Source organism: Photinus pyralis, unplaced genomic scaffold (genome assembly GCF_008802855.1).
Source record: "Photinus pyralis isolate 1611_PpyrPB1 unplaced genomic scaffold, Ppyr1.3 Ppyr1.4_LG4, whole genome shotgun sequence".
In the NCBI taxonomy this organism is placed as follows: Eukaryota; Metazoa; Arthropoda; class Insecta; order Coleoptera; family Lampyridae; genus Photinus; species Photinus pyralis.
In genome coordinates this window covers 26,043,727-26,065,283 of record NW_022170511.1, presented here as the reverse complement: position 1 = coordinate 26,065,283, position 21,557 = coordinate 26,043,727, and the positions used below count along the sequence as shown (strand labels likewise).

Here is a 21,557-nt window from a genome sequence, read left to right as displayed (position 1 = left end):
TTAGGCTCACTCGAATAGCCCGTCTGAAGTTTCCAAAATTATGCACTTATACCCCTTGTGGATTGGAATTCTTGGGTCAGGTATACTCTGCTTATTTGTGTGCGAACGAGGGCCCTTGTCCGATTCTATCCTAGTTTTAAATACAATTTGTTTGAAACAGAGTGCTTCGTTACACCACCCCCTTTCTTCGGAAAAAAAACGAGTGCAACTCTTTTGAGCAGAAAAAATTCAACTAACACACCGATAATGGAAACAATTTTTTTACAAATGAAGCTGAATAGGACGGATAAAACAGGACGGAGACTCGACTTTGTATACCACGTACGGACCGGAATATTTCGAAGCCAACTTGGCAGCATATCCCATGACAGCTTTGGACCATGGATCGGAGAACTAAATAACGTACATGTGGTGTTTAACACGAATGGTCGTTCAAAATGAAGACAATCCAGAATGGGTGCGTTGCGTTGGCCAGACGCTTTTTGAGAATTTAGAAAGCTTGAGTTTGACGTTCACAAAAAATCCATTTATGTATAAAGCTTTACAAAAATGGATTTGTGGTGAAGATCAAACTTTGTCAGAGCTCATAGCACTGTTTATGCTTCCGTTAGACCGGAATTCTATTACTACTTCAAACAATTCCTTTTATATTCAAATCCAAACATCATATTACTCCTATCTGAACTAGCAAACGGTCTAACTAACGGAGCATTTATATAATTCGGGGCAAAACTACATCATTATTTATCAAAGAAGAACACCTTTTTGCGAGAGATCTGCTTTTGCTTCATTTTTATTTATGAGACCCATTATTTGGACAAAGCTCTCGTGGTTATGATGATTCTTTAGCGTTAGTATTTTCAAAAGCTGATTTCATTATCTCAAACCCATTTGAATTAGTTTTGCACTTCGTATAACAACAGTGAGTTGCAAACTATATGACCATCATTGTTACACCTAATATCATTAATCCAGATAAAATATAAAAAAATGTTCTCATCATCCATTTTGTTTACTACACCTAATTTCAATCAATATAATAATAAAAATATTTGTTTCTCAGGTATTAGTTTAAGTGGGTACATGACTATTATACCTAGGTATATTAATCTTCGAAATTTTACTTTTAAGGGGTTTTACACATGCAAATAGCCACTCATCTAATAATTTTCCTTTATTAAATCAGTTCACTTATTCTATTGGTGAGCAACATTTTTAGCTTTACTCCGAACATTGATTTTATTTGCATTCACGGAGTATTGTGTAGTTTCTATCATTCACAAGATGCTACCTTTTAAACACACACGGTCATAATTTATAGTTATGCGGTGGGTAGTGCGGTTTGTAAAATTAACAGAAAAGAAGCTACTTTAGAGTGATTAAATTTATCTTACTTATCGTGTGTAGCAAGATTAATCCTCAGTGATTTTGTTCTGTTACCTTGAGCTGATAACTGTAATCGTTGTTTATAACCACTTTATATAGACGATTATATCTCAAGTAGGAATAATTAATAATAATTATTTAAGTAACTAACTCCTTACAAACTAAATATTCCTTAAGGGTCTTGTGCACTTTACTTCAAGTACGCAAGACCCTTAGGGATATTCAGTTTTGTAAGGCCACACCTATCAACAAGTCACAGGGAGTTCAATACGGGAAACCGTTCACAAACATAGGTTCCTAAAAATTATTTTGAACAATAGCAGCGATTTAATGATCAAATTTGTTTCTAAATAAACATTTTCTGTTTTTTTCACACCTAATACCACCGTTAGTTACTGTAAATATGGCTCATAAGTAGGTAATTACGATACACCAAATTTGATAAAAACCAAGTAATGCCATAAGCTATTAACTACTACTAGTCCAGGTGTCTGGGGTTTTGATAAGGAAAAAATTACCTTACTGCCTTTGATTGGAGCTGCTGGAGCTGGTCTGACTTTCTTCGTCGGTGGTTAAGTCGGTGTTGAGCCATCCACCCTCTGCCTTTTTTTCTCTCCGCCTACCGTAGTTAGCTTAGGAGTCTGCCTCTGAATCAGAGTTGGGTCACGGGAGGTGGATGGTTTGGATGTTACCGTTGGCGCAGTTTGATTCTTTTGTGCCAGCCTGGTCTCCTTTCTCCTCTTTTGTTCAGCGCCGGAGATGCACTCCGTGGTTTAGATTGTTGTTGAGGCTTGGTGAACTACTGTAACATAGGTTTAGGGGTATCCTGGGAAGCTCGCTCTGGTTGATGAATTTAATCGATCTCCATGCCAGAAGAATGGACTTTCGTCCGTAGCTATCCATCCACCATGGAGCCCGACAGGGGAACGCCTATCCAGACGCCAGGGTCACTTATAGCTTTTAAAGAATATCAGAACACAGGCCTTGGAGTAGGTCTCTTGAGAACGACCTACCTTCCGTTACTCAGTCTACGGCCACTACCCTACAAATGCTCACCCAGTGGGCCGTGTGACCCGACAACACCTTTTCCTTTTGTGTTCAAAGACGAAATAAAATTTTAGACACCAAATATTCAACTAAATGGCCGGGCTGAAATTCCGAAATTCCGTAGTTCAATTAAAACCGACCGTGTCCCGAAATCCTGGAATTAAGTCAGACTATCAAGATTATGCACCTGTAAACGAGCGAACTTGCCAGCTTCGATTCTTAGTCTTAAATTAACATAGGGAAACTGAAATATTATAGTAATGCAAAAATATCTAATTAACGGAGCTGAAATCATACAATATTAATTTTTTCTCTTCTTCAAATCGAAGTGAGCTTTTGGATGCTGCAAAGGTAATTAAAATATCTCTACGAGAACGGCTACAAACGGCAAATTAGTTACAGTATCTTGATTCACTAATCGCCGGCTAAGACCGATGTTAAATTAAAGCAAGCAATTCAATATATACAATTTCCCGTAAAGAAACTCCTTGTTATTTTTATATACTAATTAGTATAATATAAGATAAATATTGATAGCGTCACTATTTTACATAGTTCCTTCTAAATGATACTTATGCAAAGAGCCCTTCGGAATTTTATCTATTTTTTACTTTGTTGATTCTATTTTAAATATCGACCATAAAAGAGTACGATGGCTCAATTTCACAGCTTGCTTTTAATTCCCAGTAGCTTCTCTCAGAAACTTGGTTGTCAACTTCATTGTAACGTGAATGTGGCAATTCGATGTGCACTCATTTGGGCAAGTTCGAGGTGAACGTTGATAAGAGATAAACTGATAAAGGTAATAATTGTTACGCAAATACAGATGCCAAGTGCAACAACAGGTCATGGTTTCTAATTTATGCACCATCAGAATGTCTTGATGGTCCTAGCAAATGTGTTCTTATTTAGTACCTAATCTCGATGAGGGATTATGGGCTGGGCACCCTCGAAATATTGCATTGTCAAGTAGAATTTATGAGATGGACCACTTGAGATTAGCGATGGTATATAAAGACACCTCAATTAAGTGGTACCACTTTCTAATTGCATCGCCACGAAATGTATCTCAAATTGGTACACATTTTGACGATCATTGGGTGTTGTGCGCTAACATCAGCAAGTAAGATTTGTAGGGTATTGGTATTCCGTAATACTTATAACGATTTTTTAAGACAATTGGCAGTACAACCTTTACAAAGGCCTGGAAGAATATGTACGCACGGGAAACGAGTCGGCCCAATTGCGCAGTGCCGTATCGGGAATCAAATTTCCACGATTATTCCGCACCAGCTACACCAGAAAGGAAAAGGATTTGATGAGCGATATTGTTTGTGGAGCGTGCAATATAGGTGTGGATGTTGTCATAACAGCTCGAAAGGAGGGTACTCCAATTGAAACGATTGGGGACGTTATTGAGTTTTTCTGCAAGAACGTTTTCATGGAGCCACCTCATGTGTGCAGTGGATTTCTAGATTTGAACTTGCGTACATTCGGATACATGCTCGACAATACGAAGAACATAACCTCCAAAAGAGTGTGTTCCATTATTCTGCAAGATTTTAATTGTATAGACCCAGATCGAGTAGATTGGACCGTTAATATTCCCCCTCGACTAGCGAACAGCACTCATGTACTTCAAAAGGGTAATTCAGATTCATACAAATTACTACACCTGACCGACCTGCACTACGATCCAAACTATGAGGTTGGATCAGGAGCAAATTGTATTGAGCCACTTTGCTGTCAGTCGGGTAGCATAGCTCTTCGATCAGAGGATCAGGCGGGCTATTGGGGAGACTATCGTGGCTGTGATTTACCATGGCATTCGTTGGTAGATGCCTTAGACCACGTGACATCAGAACATGTAAGCATGACGGAACCACTTTAAATAGACAGTATTAATGAATTTATCCGTAGCAAGACCTAGATCTGGTTTATTTTACGGGCGACATAATCGACCACAAGATATGGAAAGTCAGCGTTGAACACAACAAGGAGACCATTCGAACCGTTTACAAAAAGTTAAACGAAACCTTTGGAAACGTAAAGGTTTATCCTGTTTTGGGAAACCACGAACCGCACCCTGTCAATATGTACGCTATCAACACTACCGTCCCATTATCCGGCTAATTGTAATGGTTTCAGGTTTTCCTCGCACGTTGTTGAACATAACCATTGGTTAAGCACCCAGTGGGTGTTTGAGGTATCCGCAGAGGAATGGCTAAGATGGCTACCAAAGGAAACGGAGGAAACCATTTTAAGAGGAGGATACTACACCGTTCTTCACAAACCGGGCTTTAGAGTGATCGCATTAAATAGTAACGTTTGCTATACCCACAACTTCTGGCTGTTTCACGAAGACAAGGATCCTTTCGGTCAACTGCAATGGTTAGTCGACACGTTAGCAGAGGCGGAAAAAAATGGCGAACTAGTCCACATACTTTCGCATGTTTCATCTGGCGACGGGTCGTCAATGCATAACTGGGGTAACGAGTTTGCTAAAATCATGTACAGGTTCTCCCATATTATTTCTGCCGAATTCAACGGTCATTCACACGATGATGACATCGTGATACTTTACACGCAAGAAGAGACACCGGAGCCAATAAACGTCGCGTTTAACGGGGGAAGTCTCACACCCTGGTCCAATTTAAATCCAAATTACAAGGTGTACGAAGTGGATTCAAACACACATGTAAACATTATCCTCCTTTTTTTGCGCAGAATTGCTCACATAATCTTCTTGCAGCACGTCGTCGACTATGAGTCGTGGTCTTACAACTTAACCGAAGCCAACATGGACCCCCAAACTCGTCCTCAGTGGAAAAAGCTGTACAGTTTTAAGGAATCGTATGGCGTTACCGATATATCACCAAAAGAGGTGGCCAACTTAGTAGAGAGGATGACCAAAGACCCAGAGCTTACCCAATCCTACTTCAGGTTAATTCAGACAGTCTAAAATGTAATACCAATTTTAATGATTTTCCTTTAGATTTAAGACACGCGATGCCGATCCTTTCAGGGCGATAGGATGTGATAGCGAATGTGAACTGAAGAATATTTGCTACATGGTCACATTTACCAACAGCAATAGGAAGCAATGCGAAATGTTTACGGAAATGTACAATGCTAATCGGAACCAGACGTTATCTCTATTTTTTTAAGCAGTTTTTATATTCTATAGTCACGTAATACTCATTAAAATACATCTGTTGTACAGATAAAGAATTAAAATAATTTCCCTATTTCCATCCGCCAAAGAATCTCTTATAGTCCGAGGCATCATAGTCCTTGAAGTATTCAGTAGTGGACAAATTGCGAATATATTCGTTCAAAATCAGTATTATTAGAAACTTCGTCCTACCGTCGTCTCCGTCATTGTAAGGCAATAAGGTTTGTCGAAAATGCTGAAGCCCATTCGTTATATCAACTGATTTCGTACAGACGATACCATAGGGGGTGTCTTTAGAAACATGCAACATTCATCCAAAATATTAACAAAATTGGAATTTCTGTAAAAGCTGTTCCAGTTTTAATTGGTCATGGAGCTCTCTTTGCGGAATAAAGATATTTTTCCAAAAAAAAAACCAATCATGCATTTTCAGCAGGCGGTTCAGGTACTGAATTAAACGACATCAAGGGCATTACGACGAACGTATAAGTTCTATCACTGGGTTACAATAATTTGTTGCAAAGGGTGTCCATAGTACCGTTACATGAATATTCAAGAAGGCAATCTAGACCTATAATACAATAACAGTTAAATTATTCAAAAGATTTAGAGAGATACTTGAAATACTTATCCTAAGTGAGGGTCGGATAAAAGCTTTTAGAAGGCCCCGCAATACGAGTTGTTTAAGATGCAGACCAAAGTGCCCCCCCCCCCATCCACAAAATCACCACATTGTTTGGCATATGTCGCGGCCCAACGCGATGGCAAAAAAAGTAATGGTGAAACGCCCCTGATAGTGCCTACTAGATGTTAGACGCATTCCATACTGTAACAAGTCGACGGAATCAAGAGTATTATTATTATTATTGTCGGTGTATCTTGTGAGAACTCAGGTCTAGCCTGGTTAACTAATCGCACGGATTAAAATCAAGTAACGATTGGTGTCTGTGTCTGTGTCTGGGGAAGTTATGTAGGGTCCTAAAAAAAAAAAATAAATAAATAAAATAAAAATTCACACACTCACATTGGAAATCTAGAGATAGTATGTCATTCATACTTACCAACATAGCTATTGATAGGCACAATAGCCAACCCTATCAGGAAAGAGGAAAACAAAACAAAACAAAAAAAAATCATTATAATAATTCCTGCAATTTTATTACATGGAGTTTATTGTGTAAGTGTTTCTTTGGCTTTGCGTTTGGGTTGAATACGAGTGGGTTGTGATAACGTGGTGTGTTTCTGTGAAGAAGGAGTTTTGTGTTTTTTAACTGTGCTAGGACATGTAATTTTATTGGGTGGACCTATCTTTGTGGTGCATGTTGCCTTACTTGTATTTATGGTGTTTCTTTGTTCTTGAGGTTGTATTTGTAAGGTTGCTTGGGTTTTTGGTGGAGATATTACAGTATTTTGTGAGCTAGTAGTGCTGCTTAGATTTTTGCGCTTCGGTTGAATTGTGTGTGTTGAATTATTATTATTACTATTATTATTACTTCGGCTTACATGGCCTGTTAATCAGATTTCATTTCCGCTTTACCAGCTTCCAAGTTAGCTTCCGTGACTTGTTGACCGGCTTTTATTTCTTGCGTCAATTGCAGAAGCAGACGTAGATCTGGTCACAACTGACATAGACTTTCACCAATTGGTAACTTAAAAAATAGTAACCCCACACCTGACACCAGTGTAACGTACATTTAATTCCGTCGTTTATTTATTTACAATTAATTAACAATAAATTTACAACACTCTTAAAATGATTAATTTATAACAGTAATTAAAATGTATTACTCACAATTTATAACATAACAAGAACGCGTTGATGTTGGAACTGACTCGAAACACAATTCAGTTTGCTTATAATATATGCTATATTATAGCAAACAACATTCCTTCTAGAATGTTCTCGAACAAACACGTAAAAAGTATGCACCCTGGCTAACAATGCGGGTAATATGATTGCCACCAGGAATAAAGCGCTAATTAGATCTAGAAAAAGTAAATCCCCTTCGTACTGGTCGTTCTATAAACAATTACGGAACAGTGTCATTTATGCAGTAAAAAGGAGAAAAAAAGCTTATTTTTTTCTAATAGCGAAAATAGTCAGAAATCCTTTTGGAAACTCGTTGGTAATCTGAAGAAAACCAATATTGAACTGCCAAACCATTTTAACTCACCGAAGTATATATGATCAACTTCTTTTATCACCCTTTCTATTTAATTTATATACATCCCAAATAAAAAACCGCTTCATTTCTTGCAATCATCATTTCTATGCGTATGACACAAATTTACTTGACATTCAGCGGAAGTGAAGCAAGCTGATTCAGATATAAATATTATGACCTTTGACGACTACTGTAATCTTCGTAAAGCACGAACTTGAATATTAACCCAACTGAATCTTCCGGTATGATTTATCAATGTCTATTTGTGCAACAATAAAGATTATGCATGTATACAACTCATTAGCGTATTTTCGACAAAGTGAAAAATCGCTGTACTTTGTCGTCCGCCTGTCCGTCCGTCACACGTACTTTCTACACGACTGAATCGATTTGGGCGATATGGGGCTTATTTGAAAGGGTATAACGGACGGTTACAAATTATCGATGATTCGCCTATATCCTCCTTATCCTTCGTTTCTCGATGTCGATGTCAGTGTGAAGTACTTGGGAGCTTAATTTATACCTTTATACTTCCAGCTAGCTCAGGTAAATAAATGGGTAAGTAATAAAGAATAATTAATTCAATTTTGATCTTCTCAGGTGCTTGGTTAATTTCAAGAAATTACAACCGAAATTGATACTCTAATTCTAATATGCCTGGAGGAATTACGCAATTTTCATAATTCGGGGTGCGTTTGAATTTTAGAATCTCTTTGTTACTGTGTGTAAAGATTAGTGTTTGCAATATTTACGATTGGAAAAAGACTACATTAATTTGAATACATTTATTTTAACTAAACAAACAGGTAAAGCAAATAATTACAACTATTACGTTGAACCTAAAAAAAACCTACCTAAACAATTCTAATTTTGGAAATAATTTTTTAGCACTTCAGTCCCCGGGATAAATTCGAGCGTCTTAAATAAATTGTCATTAATTCTCACACAAAATGACCACGAGTTTTAAAATGCGTACGCCGTTGGATTTAATTCGTATAAAGGAATATTGTCGTTTACCTTATGAATGAAGTCTCTTGATTACGCGGGAGTTTGTGTAACTTGGTTCGGTCGATGTTGAACCTTGGAATTTTTCTCCTGGTTGTTTGGAAATCTACCACCCTCCTATGCAGTCAGTTTCCTTGGATAAATGGACTACAGTAACTTGATTTGTATTTAAATCGTCCCTGCTCCTTGGTGGAATTTTGAAAACAACGCTAGCAATTAAACAATTTGCGTGCTTTAGTAAGTGTAGCAAGTAAAAGATCAGGTTGCAGGAAAGGTCGTAAACAGATTGCCAGTAAAACATCTTTGGCATGCAAATAATGCAAAATGCGAATAACTTTTGGTTAATAATCTTTCCGACAACATTGACTGTAAAAGTCGTAAGATTAGATAGCAAATTTCGTAAATTTTTCGAATTTTCAAATACTTATCCTGGATTTGTTATTTTCACATTAAAGAACCCTCGCATAAACCAAAATTCCGTTGAGATTAGAATATTTATTTGAGCCCCCATTGAGAGGTGCACATCTTAGAGTAAGAACTTTTGTCATAATCGGAAAGGGCGAAGCATCAAAAACCTAGGGAAGGAGTTAGAGAATGTTGGAGGCGTAGGTCGTAAATGAAAAATTGGGGGAGAGGGGGGGGGGCGATGTAGGTATCAAATCTCCGCAAATTAACACGGTCCGTGTTCTCTAATCTGATTAAAAACTGAAATCTTCTCATTTCTGAGTGAAATTGACGTTATTCTCATCACGCAAGTTTTAATTTCACAACCATACTTATTCGGGTTTAATTCTGATTCTGGTATTAAGAAACGTGGTTATAGTTAATGCCTTTGAAATTATCCAACAAGTCTCTTTTGGAACCAATATCCACAAATTTGTTGTATTCATAATTCAGGTAATTGTTGGTATCGCATGATTATGTGCTAATTTTCAAGGGAGCTCTTTAGTCACTATCACCTGTCAACACCAAAAAAAAGGCAACAACATATTTCCTGAAATGACAAAAACGCCCACTCTCCTTTTAAAATATCTTTAATCGTTTGGATGTTTTGGAACGGCTCGGTTGATCAATGTCAATTTTTCGGATTGGTTGAATGTCAGCGTCCTCTTCGATACTGTTCTCTTCGGCACCCTCTTCAGTGTCCTCCTCTTCCTCTTCATCTTCGGTTTCCTCTTCCTCTTCATCTTCGGTTTCCTCGTCAATCGTAACTTCGGTGATATATTTTCACTCCCCGTTGCAGTACATGCAAATGATGGAGCATTTTAAACCCGCCTTTCTACAGTCATATGGTGGACCACATCCTTTTTTTTGCACCCGCAGAAAACGAATTTGGGGGGGTGCTTCCGGAGCAGGATCTGTATTGTTGGCACTAGAGTCTTACTCCTCCCAGCGGTAATGCAAATGACAAAAAAGCAAAATTGGGGTGGTAACAGCATTTACATTAGGCGTCCAACTGCTGTTGGATATAACCATAAGTTTATCAATGAAGACAACATAAGTAGTGAAGAGGGGGAAGTAACCATATCCGGAGTTATTTCAGTGACGTCCATTACAAAAGATGTAAAACAAAAAGAATTGTTTTGGTTTAGGTTAGAGCCGTCAATTTTAGCGCAAAATTAATTATTCACGACACGCGGAATGTTTTTTACCATTTGGAGATCGGCGATTTTCAAGCACTCAGTGTGTTCTCTGATTGTCGTTTATGAACGGTATTTTATTTTAGGCTTTTACGTCCAGTTTTCAAAAACTGTGACTTATAAATGAAGTGGTATGGCATTTCCAATACCGGCAGTAGTTGCCACAGATTTAGATGTACTGAAGCTAGTAACACAATAAAACACGCATAATGCCATACAGTAAGTCGGGCTTGGTTGCTTGTTGTCCTCCACTTAGTAAATATTATGACTATAATATCTAAAGTAATTTACACTAGGGCTTTTTTGTATCTTCTCACACGCTGGGTGGATATTTTAAGGTGTAACACGTGGGTATCGTAATTCAAAGACCCCGGATTGAAACTACGGCACGAAATCTTCCAAGTATTTTGGAACCCGCCTCGATCTTTCTGGTGGCTTCTTGATCTCCACGACTTGGCTATTCCCGTTGTCCTGCTGCTGCGGTTCGCTGCAGTTGGCAGCTTCTGGTGTTGTCGGTGGAATTTCGGGATCACTCAGTGCTCCCAAACTTTCGGTCGGTTCTTCTACCCGAGCCCTAATTTGGTCGGAATGGCGGCGTAATGTTTGCCCATCTGGTGTTTGTACACGGTAACTTACGGCTCCCGTAGTACTCACGAGTTGTGCTGGCAGCCATTTTGATCCTGGTGTGAATGACCTTGCGAAAACTGCATCTCCATCTTGGAACACGTGATAAAAATTGACCAACCCCAAAAATGCTTGTAATTCTGTCACATTAGTTGGAGGAGGCGCGTTTACTATTGCCGCGATTTTATCTTTCGTTGGGCGAATACCGTCTTCGCTTATTCTAAACCCGAGGAATTCAATGGATTTTGTACGAAAAATACATTTTTCCCGGCGCAATTGTAGCCCGTCTTCACGAAATTTCGACAGTACCGTGCGCACTTTAGTGTCTAAATCGTCATCGGAACTTCCCACGACTAGTATGTCGTCGTAGTACGGTAACACTCCCGAGATACCCTCCAGTCTCATGTCCATGAATTTTTGGAATATCTGAGGCGCGACGGAAATTCCGAATTGCAAACGATTGCATGTAAAAGCCCCCTTATGCGTTATTATTGTCTGTGCTTCCGCAGCCTCGCGATCGGCACACAACTGTAGGTAAGCCTAGGCTAAATCCAATTTAGCGAACACTTTCCCGCCAGCGAGCGCGGATAAAATTCCTTGTACCGACGGCACCGGGTACGGTTCAGGACGTAATGCGCGGTTAAGGGTGGACCTGTAATCCCCGCAAATTCGCACCTCCCCATTGCCCTTGCAAACGGTAACGATAGGAGTGCCCCACCTTGGATATGAGATTGGTTCTAGCACGCCTTGACTTATCAGTTTGTCCAGTTCCCTCTCTATTTTGTCCTTTAGAGCGAAAGGAACCTTACGAGCTCGCAATAGAATCGGCTTCACAGACGCGTCTACCGAAAAACTTACTGGAGGCCCCCGGTATGCGCCCAAATTCCCGCAAAATACCTCAGGATATTCGCGTGCGTAATTAGGAGTACCGTCAACGTGACTTACCCCGGAAACAGTTAGACCCAGCTCTTGGAACCAGTTTCTGCCTAAAAGACTCGGGCGGTTTCCTTCGGTGATGATTAGCGGAAGGGTTGACCTCCGTGAACCTCGACGCACCTCCACCAAACATTCTCCCACTGTTGGTATCGGGTTGTTTTGGTAGTCTCTTAAGATAACATGACTCTTCTTCAATTTCAGGTGATTCCCGTTCGAGATTTTTTGGAACAACGATCGGCCTATAATCGAATAGCCAGCGCCCGAATCCACTTCCATTTTTGTCTGTATCCCGTTGACTGAAACGGCTGTTAAATATTTACCGGAAAATTTGTCAGGCGTTACGTTATTTATTGAAAAAACGTAATCACTATTAACGCAATTCGGGTCCGGAGAAATTTCCGGCTCCTCCGTGTAAGTGTCGCTGTCATTTGCAATGTGCACTTTATAGAATGTCTCCCCATTTTGTTGATCCCGTCTGTAGAATTTGAAGCGGTAAACAATCTCCGATGTCTTCGGAGAGAAATGTGTACCTAATTCCTTTATAATTTCCTCGTACGTTTTATCAGCGACTTTCGCCGGCGCGACCAATGACCTAAGAATTTCGTACGTTTCTGGGCCGCATAGGCTCAAAAGCTAGCCATACACGAGCGTTCATTCCTGCGGGAAAGGATAATACCGACGGAAAGAATGCGAGTTAGTGGGAAATGAGATTATAATAATCCTTGCATTTATTCCTTTCGGATAAATCTCAGCGTTACAAATCAGCAAAACAGCGCGTTCGTTAGTGGGCTCGATTATTTCCCGTCATTTTCAACGTCTCGTCGTTCTTTCCGCTGATGGGATTTATTCATTTCGTGTTCGAAGTCATACGGCGCAAGGGTGGAAGTGCGTGAGAAGCGAGTTGACATCGTTTGAAGTGTGAGGCTGAGGTATGGCAGACGAAAACGAAACACAGGAAACTGAATTTCATGAAGACAGAAGTTAAACAAGCAAAAACGCCCTAAGGCGAGTAATTCAGCGCATTTTCCATGCATTGATCAGTACTTTCCAAAAGGCAATAGCTATGTGCGCTATGTTTTTCTTTACTAGATGGTTAACATTTCAAAGAAATATCTCCATAAATAAGAAAGTTGGCATTGCGCAGTCTGCGCATGCGCACATCTGATTTTTACTATATGCGGACGGGCAGACGGACAGAGAAAGTGCCTGCAATAGCGTACCCAACTTCGTTGGAAAATGCGCTAACAAAAATCGCTCAAAAAGGCATTTTAAAACAGTGCAATGAAGTGTACAGGTCCCATCCAGCTTTATGGGGGATAAAAGATAAAGATGTTTAGATAATTCTTAAAGTTATGTGGTTCACGTGTTCCCAACTGTTCCTTCGAGGTCTCGGCCCATGGGCCACCTAGAGACTTCGGGTTTTCGCTAATTGATAGCTGCCCGTTACTTATCGTTTACAGTTGCGGTACGCAGCAACACCCACGTGTGGATTTTGAAACATTTTTAATTCTTTTGAACAAAATATCACAAACTACTATGGCAAAGGCACCACTACCTGCTATGTTCCATCTTCCATGACAAAATAACCCTGCAAATATCACTAGATAAGGTTACGGCGCCAAGCTAACTACAACTAGACTTTTCAAGACAGAATAATAATCCGTTGGTATAAATGAAGATGACGAGCCTACATGGAAAGTGTCGTGAAAAATGATTATTTAGCCCACTAACCAACGCGCATTCTTGTAAGACATACTTTTACTGGAAAAGACGCGATTAAACGCATTTTGCGTTAGTGGGCAACGAACATCTTATTTTCCCCACGAAAATGGAGAGGACAGTCTCACAGGAAAAACCGACAGTAAAGATGACAGTAAAAGTTTTGTGTTAGTGGTTGAGAACAGTTTTATAATCCTTTAAGATTTCGAAAAGAAAGAATGTACGAGGAAAGAATGACAAGAATGAACGATCGTGTATGGCTAGCTATGTCGCGCGTTTCTTACTTTCATCCGCAATCCCATTTGCCGTGAAAAAGAATTCCATTCTTTCCACATAAGATTCCCATTGTTTAGGATCACTTATTGAAAAATGTTCGATGCTACCCAGGGAAGCCATCGTTTTAGTTACTCGCGAATTCTGGAAACACAAGTAAACAGTAAATTGTCACAAAACGCACTTCCTTATCCCATCATCGTCGCCAGTTTTGTATCTTCTCACACGCTGGGTGGATATTTTAAGGTGTAACACGTGGGTATCGTAATTCAAAGACTGTTGAGGTGAATAACTACTTTATTTACATGCGGTCTCCATGACACGCTATTGCCAACTTAAGAGTCTTCTTTACCCAAGCGCAACTTTTTTACATTATAGTATATAGACGATTATAGTTGCAAGAGACAAGATGGTATTTTTGCTTTGTCAACTCCTGTCTTGGTCCTTAGTTAGTTTCCGCCGACAGTGAGCAGCGGCGCCACTTGTTACACTGAAATTGTTGATTTACCGCCCGCCAAGATACAGACTTTATTTACAAAAAATATGATTTCATTTTTTGGGGTCATGTTTAGAATTAACTTATCTAAAAAACTGTCGGTTTACTTTTTCCAAAAATCGTCTTGATCGCGAGTAAAAAAAAGAAACAGATTAGCGCAATAATCGGTGCAAAACAGCTAATCTTTAAAAAATTGATATTCAGTTGCTATACACTTTTTAAAAAAAATAGTCCGAACATTTTGTAGATAAAGGTCTAAATTTATAAAATAGTTCTTTAAAAAAATTTTTTTTTTAAAAACAACTAGAGTTTTTATGGCGGGCGCTCTTATGGAAATTTACATTGGGTCATTGAATAAAAACACTATTTTTATTCAATGATTGGGTGCAGTGGGTACAGAAGACTCTTAAGAAATAGCACTAGCGCATACACCACAGGCTTGGAGATATGAATGCTAAAACTTGCCGATGAATTATGCTGTGCCTTAATCCGGCTTGTAAGTTCGTCTTAGTGATTACGTTAGTCGTAATCTTGAATAATTCAGTGGCTGTAATTGAAAATGGAAAAAAAATTATTAAATGGTCACTCTACTCCTGTCCTATAAATGTAAGGGGATAGTCTCTCATAGAAATGATGAGTTGGGTTGTCACGTTAGTCTACTTGTAGTATAATACCAAGTAGCGTTGTGGATTTTTTCTGTGGTCTCCTAACTTTTTGAGAAACCAGCTTGCTCTGTACTTAACTCCCTCAGGAATGGTAAATACACGATATCTCCCCACGCATCCAACGTTAATCCATCAGTTAAAGTTGACAGGTAGTGATTTTCATTCATTTCTTTAATAGCCCATCGAGCTCGATTTGAGAAGTTCTCATTACTACCTGTCAACTTTAACTGTCATTAAATGTTCGATGCGTGGGGAGATTTCGTGTATTTACCATTCCTGATCGAGCTACTCCATTGTGAGGTATACCAACCAATTTCATCATGTCTTAACTCCCTCATTGTATCCAGCTTAATCTTTGAAAATGTGATTAAGATTAAGAAATATTACCTCAACTGGATTATTTATTTGTTATCTGAGCTGGGTATTATCTATCATAAAATCTTTTACGTTTCGAAGGTTACGTTTGCTCAAAATGTTGACGTAACTTTGTAATTTAAACAAATTGCGCAAATTTAGGATTATCTATAGGGCATATAATAATATAATAAAAATAAGAAGAAAGCAGCTTACTGAAATACCATGATTAGCAAGCGATGTGTATGGAAAACGTGCAAGTATAATGCTTGTATCAAATTTCGTGTACAGAGATCTCGCTTATTAGCACAGGTAGAGAAATGTTTAAATGGACAAAAATGATCTTTAAGTCATGCCTCAATAAAATCAATAAACAAATTTTACACCTTCTCTAAGGTTTCCTAAATATAGCGATAAATAACATAATTGACGTTCTTGATTTTTCGGTTTAAAATCGTTATTCGGGGTGATATTTAAAAACTAAAAAGACTTTCTTTAGGAAACCCTCTCTCTTCTTTTAGATGATGGAAAGGAGGTCATCTCAAAGAGAAAATAATCCTGATTTCAAACATGTATAACGAAGCAGTTTTGGAACTATTACAGTATAAAATAGGGAAAACCGCACAGAAAAGTCCGAGAGGGCACGTGCTCAGACACAGAGGATTAGTACAGTTAGCAATAATACAAGGTAGGTCAGAGGGCAACAGAGGGGTAGGACGGCAGAGGCTTAGATACATTGACCAAATAGTTAGGGACGTAGGCAAGGGTAGTGATGTAGAAATGAAGAGATTGGCGCAGGATAGGAAAGGGCGGAGGACTGCGTCCAACGTTGTCCTAGGATTGTGGACTCCGACAAAAAGAAAAAATCATGTTTATAAAAAAATCAAAATAAGTTCAAAATTAAAGGAAAAACATTTTGAGGCGTTTAGGCACAATTCCAGGATCATTTTCGTCCATTTAACCGACTCTCTCTATAATAATAATAATATTTAATTGTGAGAAGGTGTGAATTACACTTAACACTCGTCAAAAGAAACGGGAAATTACAAACATTAAAAATAATAGTATATAACAAACAATATAACAAACAAACTAAAAACATACAGGTAAAAACAGTAAAATCGCAATAAAAACTAATTACATAATCTACCACTAGCCACAAACTCGTTAAAAGAATAAAATGCGCTACATAGAAGAAAATTTTTTATGCGTCTCTTAAATATTGGGTAGTCTAAAATCGTTATATCTAAAGGGAAGGCGGTTATATAAATGTTTGGATTGGTACTGTACTCCTTCTTGTGATTTTGACAGTCTGCATAGATCAGTACGGATATTGTTTTTTTTTCTTGTGTGATGAGTATGTACCTACGTCAACTTGTTGTGTGTAAAGGGATATATTTCGTTTAGCATAGCATAGGGCTTCAAGAATATAAATACAAGGAAGTGTTAAGATTCTGAGATCGATAAATGCTTGACGGCAATCGTCTCTATAACCTAAAGATGCCAGAACAGCTCTACGTTGTAGTTTGAACAAACATTGCCAATGAGAACTATGTCCCCAAGCGAGGATGGCATATGAGAGAGAACTATGCACAAAACCAAAATATGCTGCTTTAATGGTATTTAAAGTTGTGCAGTTGCGCAACCGACTAAGTATAAATATCGACGTGTTCAATTTTTTGGACAAATTATCGCAGTGATATTTAAAGTCTAATTTGCTGTCAATCACACAACCTAGAAATGTGAAATGAGCACCATTAGAGACGATATTATCTTTTCTTAAAGATAAAGGCAAGATAGTAGTCTTAGCGGGATTTAATTTTAAAGTATTATCAGTGCACCATCTAGAAATAAGTTTGATGCCGTCTTGAACGTTGGCATAAGCCGAATCATAACACATACTACTCGATATTAGTGTAGCGTCATCTGCGTACAAAATACATTGCGTCTGCGGCGGCAAATGGGATGGTAGATCATTAACATAAATTAACAAGTTAAAAAGTAATCGTAAACGATTTACATAAAGCGCATTTCCACTTGCATTCATTTCCCATTTGTAAGATGCAACTTCTGTTAAAATCGTAAAAATGCGCCCACAAATATGAAAGATAGCGTTGCACATGGGCAATCCATTGTTGACGTGCTACTTCAATTTCAGTTTATGAGAAGAATTTCATTTCAATGCTTTTCTAAATAAGGAAGTTGGAACTGCGCATGCGCAAACCTAAATTTTAAAACTAATGTTAGATTTTCCTTTGTTCCAAGCGCCGTATCAAATTTCACTTAAATAGTTCCATAGATAAAAAAGTTGGCACTGCGCATGCTCAAAGCCAAATTTTGAAATTGGCGTTTGATTTTCCTTTATCCCAAGTGCCTATGTATCAAATTTCGTTTAAATTCTTCCATAAATAAAAAAGTTGGCACTGCGCATGCGCAAAACCAAATTTGAAATTGGCGTTTGATTTTCCTTTATTCGAAGTGCTTATGTATCAAATTTCGTTTAAATTCTTCCATAAATAAAAAAGTTGGCACTGCGCATGCGGAAACCAAATTTTGAAATTGGCAGTTAATTTTCCTTTATTCCAAGTGCCTATGTATCAAATTTCATTCAAATACTTTTATAAGTAAAAAATTTTGCAATTCGGTTTATAAATGGTCGAGATGCGAAAAGGGCACTGTGAATTTTGAATCGATTCGATTCAACTTTTGGCATTGCGTACTATATGGCTAAAGCTATGCCCATATTGAATTTCATGCAATTCAGTTCATAACTAACGGAGATGTAAAAGTGATCGAACATTTTTAAACAAAGTTATCATTCACACGGACAGATAGACGGACAGACAGACAAAGGAACAGACGGACAGACCAACAGGCAGACGACAGATAGCAATGCAAAATTATAAACGGTCTCTAGGATCGTTAATAAACGGCAAAAGTGTAAAATTATGGAACATGTAAAAAACGGTTTTTTGTTTTTTTTTACAATAACTTTTTTTGTAAGCGGTACAGAAAAAAATCCTTCCTTGGTACAAGACTCGACACCATAACGAACCAAATAGCGAAAAAAGTAGAACAATAGCTCTTAAGATAAAAAACTAGTAGCGTCGCAAAGTTAGCGGACGGACGGACGGACGGACGGACAAAGTGGCCACAATAGCGCATTTTTTTTTTATTTTTGTGGAAATGCGCTAAAAATGAAGACACTAATGACAAACTCCGTTTAAAAAAAGTGATACACCTCACTACGCTTGCGGACTAAAGTATCATGGCATACAGTGCATACACAGTCAAAAGCCTTAGTGAGATCAACAAAAGCAGCTATCATGTGTTGCTTATTTTCGAAATAGTGTAAAGCCTTCGCGGTGAAAGAAATAATTGCGTCAGAAATACATCTACCTTTCCTGAAACCGTATTGATACTGATAGAGCAGCTTATTAGATTCAAAAAAGTCAATTACTTGTTTATACAGAAGTTTCTCTATGATCTTGCTGAAAACAGGCAAAATAGAGATTGGCCTGTAACTGCTAATACCTACTCCTTCCATCCATTCCTTTTTTAAGAAGTGGAATAACCAAACCAACTTTTAAGGTTTCAGGAAAAATATTCAACGTTTTTCCCCCGAAGGGTAAAAAACGAATTATTTTAGGTCTTGCCTAGGCTTGACCCTTGTGAGATTACCCCAATCATCCCCGCCCTTTCATAAGTGTCTTTTATGTAACTAAGCTCCCTTTTTTACTCCCCCCGTCGTCAGGCAGCCGCGCCGCCGCAACGACCTCGCCACCCGAAGCGGCTGTATTCCGAGTCAGTACTTTCTCAGAAATTAAGTCGTCAAGAACTTAATGGGGGTCAAGCCTAGGCAAGACCTAAAATAATTCGTTTTTTACCCTTCGGGGGAAAAACGTTGAATATTTTAGGGTCTATGCCGTCGGCTTGACCCTTGTGAGAAGTGTTTGGTTTCTGACGACTAGATAGCGTACTGTGAAATCACTTCGTAGATAATAAGAACCATGAGTTCCAGAAAAAATATAGTATTTATTAACGGAAACGTAAAAAGAAAGAACATTCTCCTAAAAGTAGGTAACAAAAGCGGTCGCTCTAATCAAAACATAATGCTAGCAAAGAGCAAAGGATTTAAAATCCATACGAAAACAAAATCTTAATAAAACTAATCTCTATGAGTCTTCTAAATCAGACTAACATCACATAGGAATAGTATTAGATATGAGATCAGTATTACAGGTCAGGTCATTTCTTTGAACTTCTTTGAAATAAAACTTGAAAAAGTTATCTTTTGTCTTCCAATTGTCACAACCAAGAATGGTGTCCAGCGGCATATTTTTTTCCCATCTTGCAGATGCTACTGCTGATCGTATACTTCCGGGTGAGTGCTGGATTCCAGCTGCCTCAAAAGCTGTTCTGACCCAACCAGCTATTATATAGCCCTGGAAGCAGGTCTAACTTGTCCTCTAGTTGTAATAAAGAGGTTGTGAAGATCATCTCGTGCATTTCGACGATCTCTACTCAATTCTATCAGCTTCAAAGTCCAAAAAATTGGGTCCAAAGCTTTCTCATCATTCCTTAGCAGTTTCCAACCAGACTGTCTAGAGGAAACCTTATCGGTTTTCGAACCCCACTGTGGCCAAAAGCAGATAGAACCATCCTCTTTAGAAAAGTGTTTCTCATCTATCCTCAACAAAGTAAGATCATGGATACGACGACCTGATGCAAGAAGCAAGATAAGAGCTAGACTTCTGGAGACTTGGAACAAACTCGATTGTTCGACCTTCTCCTTCCTTAGCCAGGAAATTATGGTGCTAACACTCCAAATAACTGGCCTGCCCTGGTCTACCCTTTCCATCCCGATTGCTCTAATCATATGTTTTACCACCGGACTACTTGACAAGTGGTAGACGTCCAAGGGATCACTGATCAGGGTAGACACTACTGACTTATGGAGTTTAATCGTGGCCGAGGATAACTTTTTCACCCGTGAAAGAAATGATATGTACTGTGCCAAAATAGCAGGTGAAGGTTTATTTGGGATCAAATTTCCTCTCTTGCACCAAGCAAGCCACTGGTTCCATGGAGCAGAATAAGTTTTTAGAGTAGACTTCCTCCAAGAATTCTCTAGAAGGGCTATGTCTGCCTGCTCCCAACCTTTAACGACGCTGGACCACCCTGTACCTTCCAGGCCTCCAAACTTATCTTCTGAGCATTTGGTAACGGTTTCCCCGTGAGTGCATCCAACAGGTGGTGTTGCAGGTTCCGAATCCGAAAAGGAGGGGCCATTGATCTCGCCTTTATGTCCGGCCCCCAGAAGACCTTCTCCCATCTCGGTACTATTAGGATATAAGTTCCCTTGGCTGTGTTGAGATGGTTGAGTACTCTTGGGACTAACGCCGGTGGAGGAAAAACCCATGCTAACTGAAAGTTCCAGGTTCTGCTGAACGCGTCTATGAACTCCGCCTGCTGGTCTTTCATGTCCCTCGAGACGTACCTGCTCGTCACCTTTGATATGTTTGAGGCAAATAGGTCTATTTGGGGTTCTCCCCACTTCGAGAATATTAACTGAACGATATTCTCTGAAAGCGTCCAATATCCGCCAATATTTTCCTTCTGGACAAACTGTCCGCCATGTCGTTCAGCACTCCTGGGATGAAGTGCGCTACTAAGATCATTGTGTTTCTCCTCGCCAAACGTAACAGGCGACCCACGATCTTCGTCATCAGAAGAGACTTCGTTCCCCCCTGATTCCTTATGTAAGACACCACTGACCGATTGTCTGATTGGATAAGGATTGATCGACCCGTCAAGACTCTGGCACAACGGAGGATTGCAGAGTAAACGGCAAAGAGCTCTTTTACATTTATATGCCAGCTTAATTGGGACTGGCTCCAGCAACCCTTTATCATCTGGTCTCCCACCTGGGCACCCCAACCCAGATCTGACGCGTCCGTAGTTATGAAAATGCTTGGGCCTTTCTGAAACAAAGGAGAAGCCCTTCGCAGATTCGTCAACCACCATTTCATTTCTTTTACTGCAGAAGGATGAATGCAGAGGAACTTCGTA

At 39.0% G+C, this 21,557-nt stretch overlaps 2 protein-coding genes across 3 annotated transcripts in view; both read left to right on the top strand.

Annotated features, from left to right (window-relative positions):
- The window catches only part of LOC116169370 (transient receptor potential-gamma protein), a 433,246-nt gene that overhangs the window by 152,850 nt on the left and 258,839 nt on the right, over positions 1-21,557 (top strand). The gene's annotated exons all lie outside the window — the stretch shown is intronic.
- LOC116169376 (sphingomyelin phosphodiesterase 1-like) lies at positions 3,470-5,619 on the top strand. Its single transcript, XM_031485458.1, has 6 exons — positions 3,470-3,556; positions 3,609-4,300; positions 4,354-4,529; positions 4,582-5,131; positions 5,186-5,376; positions 5,429-5,619. Exons 1-6 carry the CDS (start codon positions 3,496-3,498, stop codon positions 5,598-5,600), a joined length of 1,842 nt encoding a protein of 613 aa, XP_031341318.1. The 5' UTR covers positions 3,470-3,495; the 3' UTR covers positions 5,601-5,619.

Bases quoted from the DNA above. Each gene is read 5' to 3' on its own strand.
- LOC116169376 (XM_031485458.1), top strand. From the start codon at position 3,496: ATGTATCTCAAATTGGTACACATTTTGACGATCATTGGGTGTTGTGCG. The intron at 3,557-3,608 runs GTAAGATTTGTA...CGATTTTTTAAG, and splicing joins TTGTGCGCTAACATCAGCAA to ACAATTGGCAGTACAACCTT. The intron at 4,530-4,581 runs GTACGCTATCAA...TAATGGTTTCAG, and splicing joins GAACCGCACCCTGTCAATAT to GTTTTCCTCGCACGTTGTTG.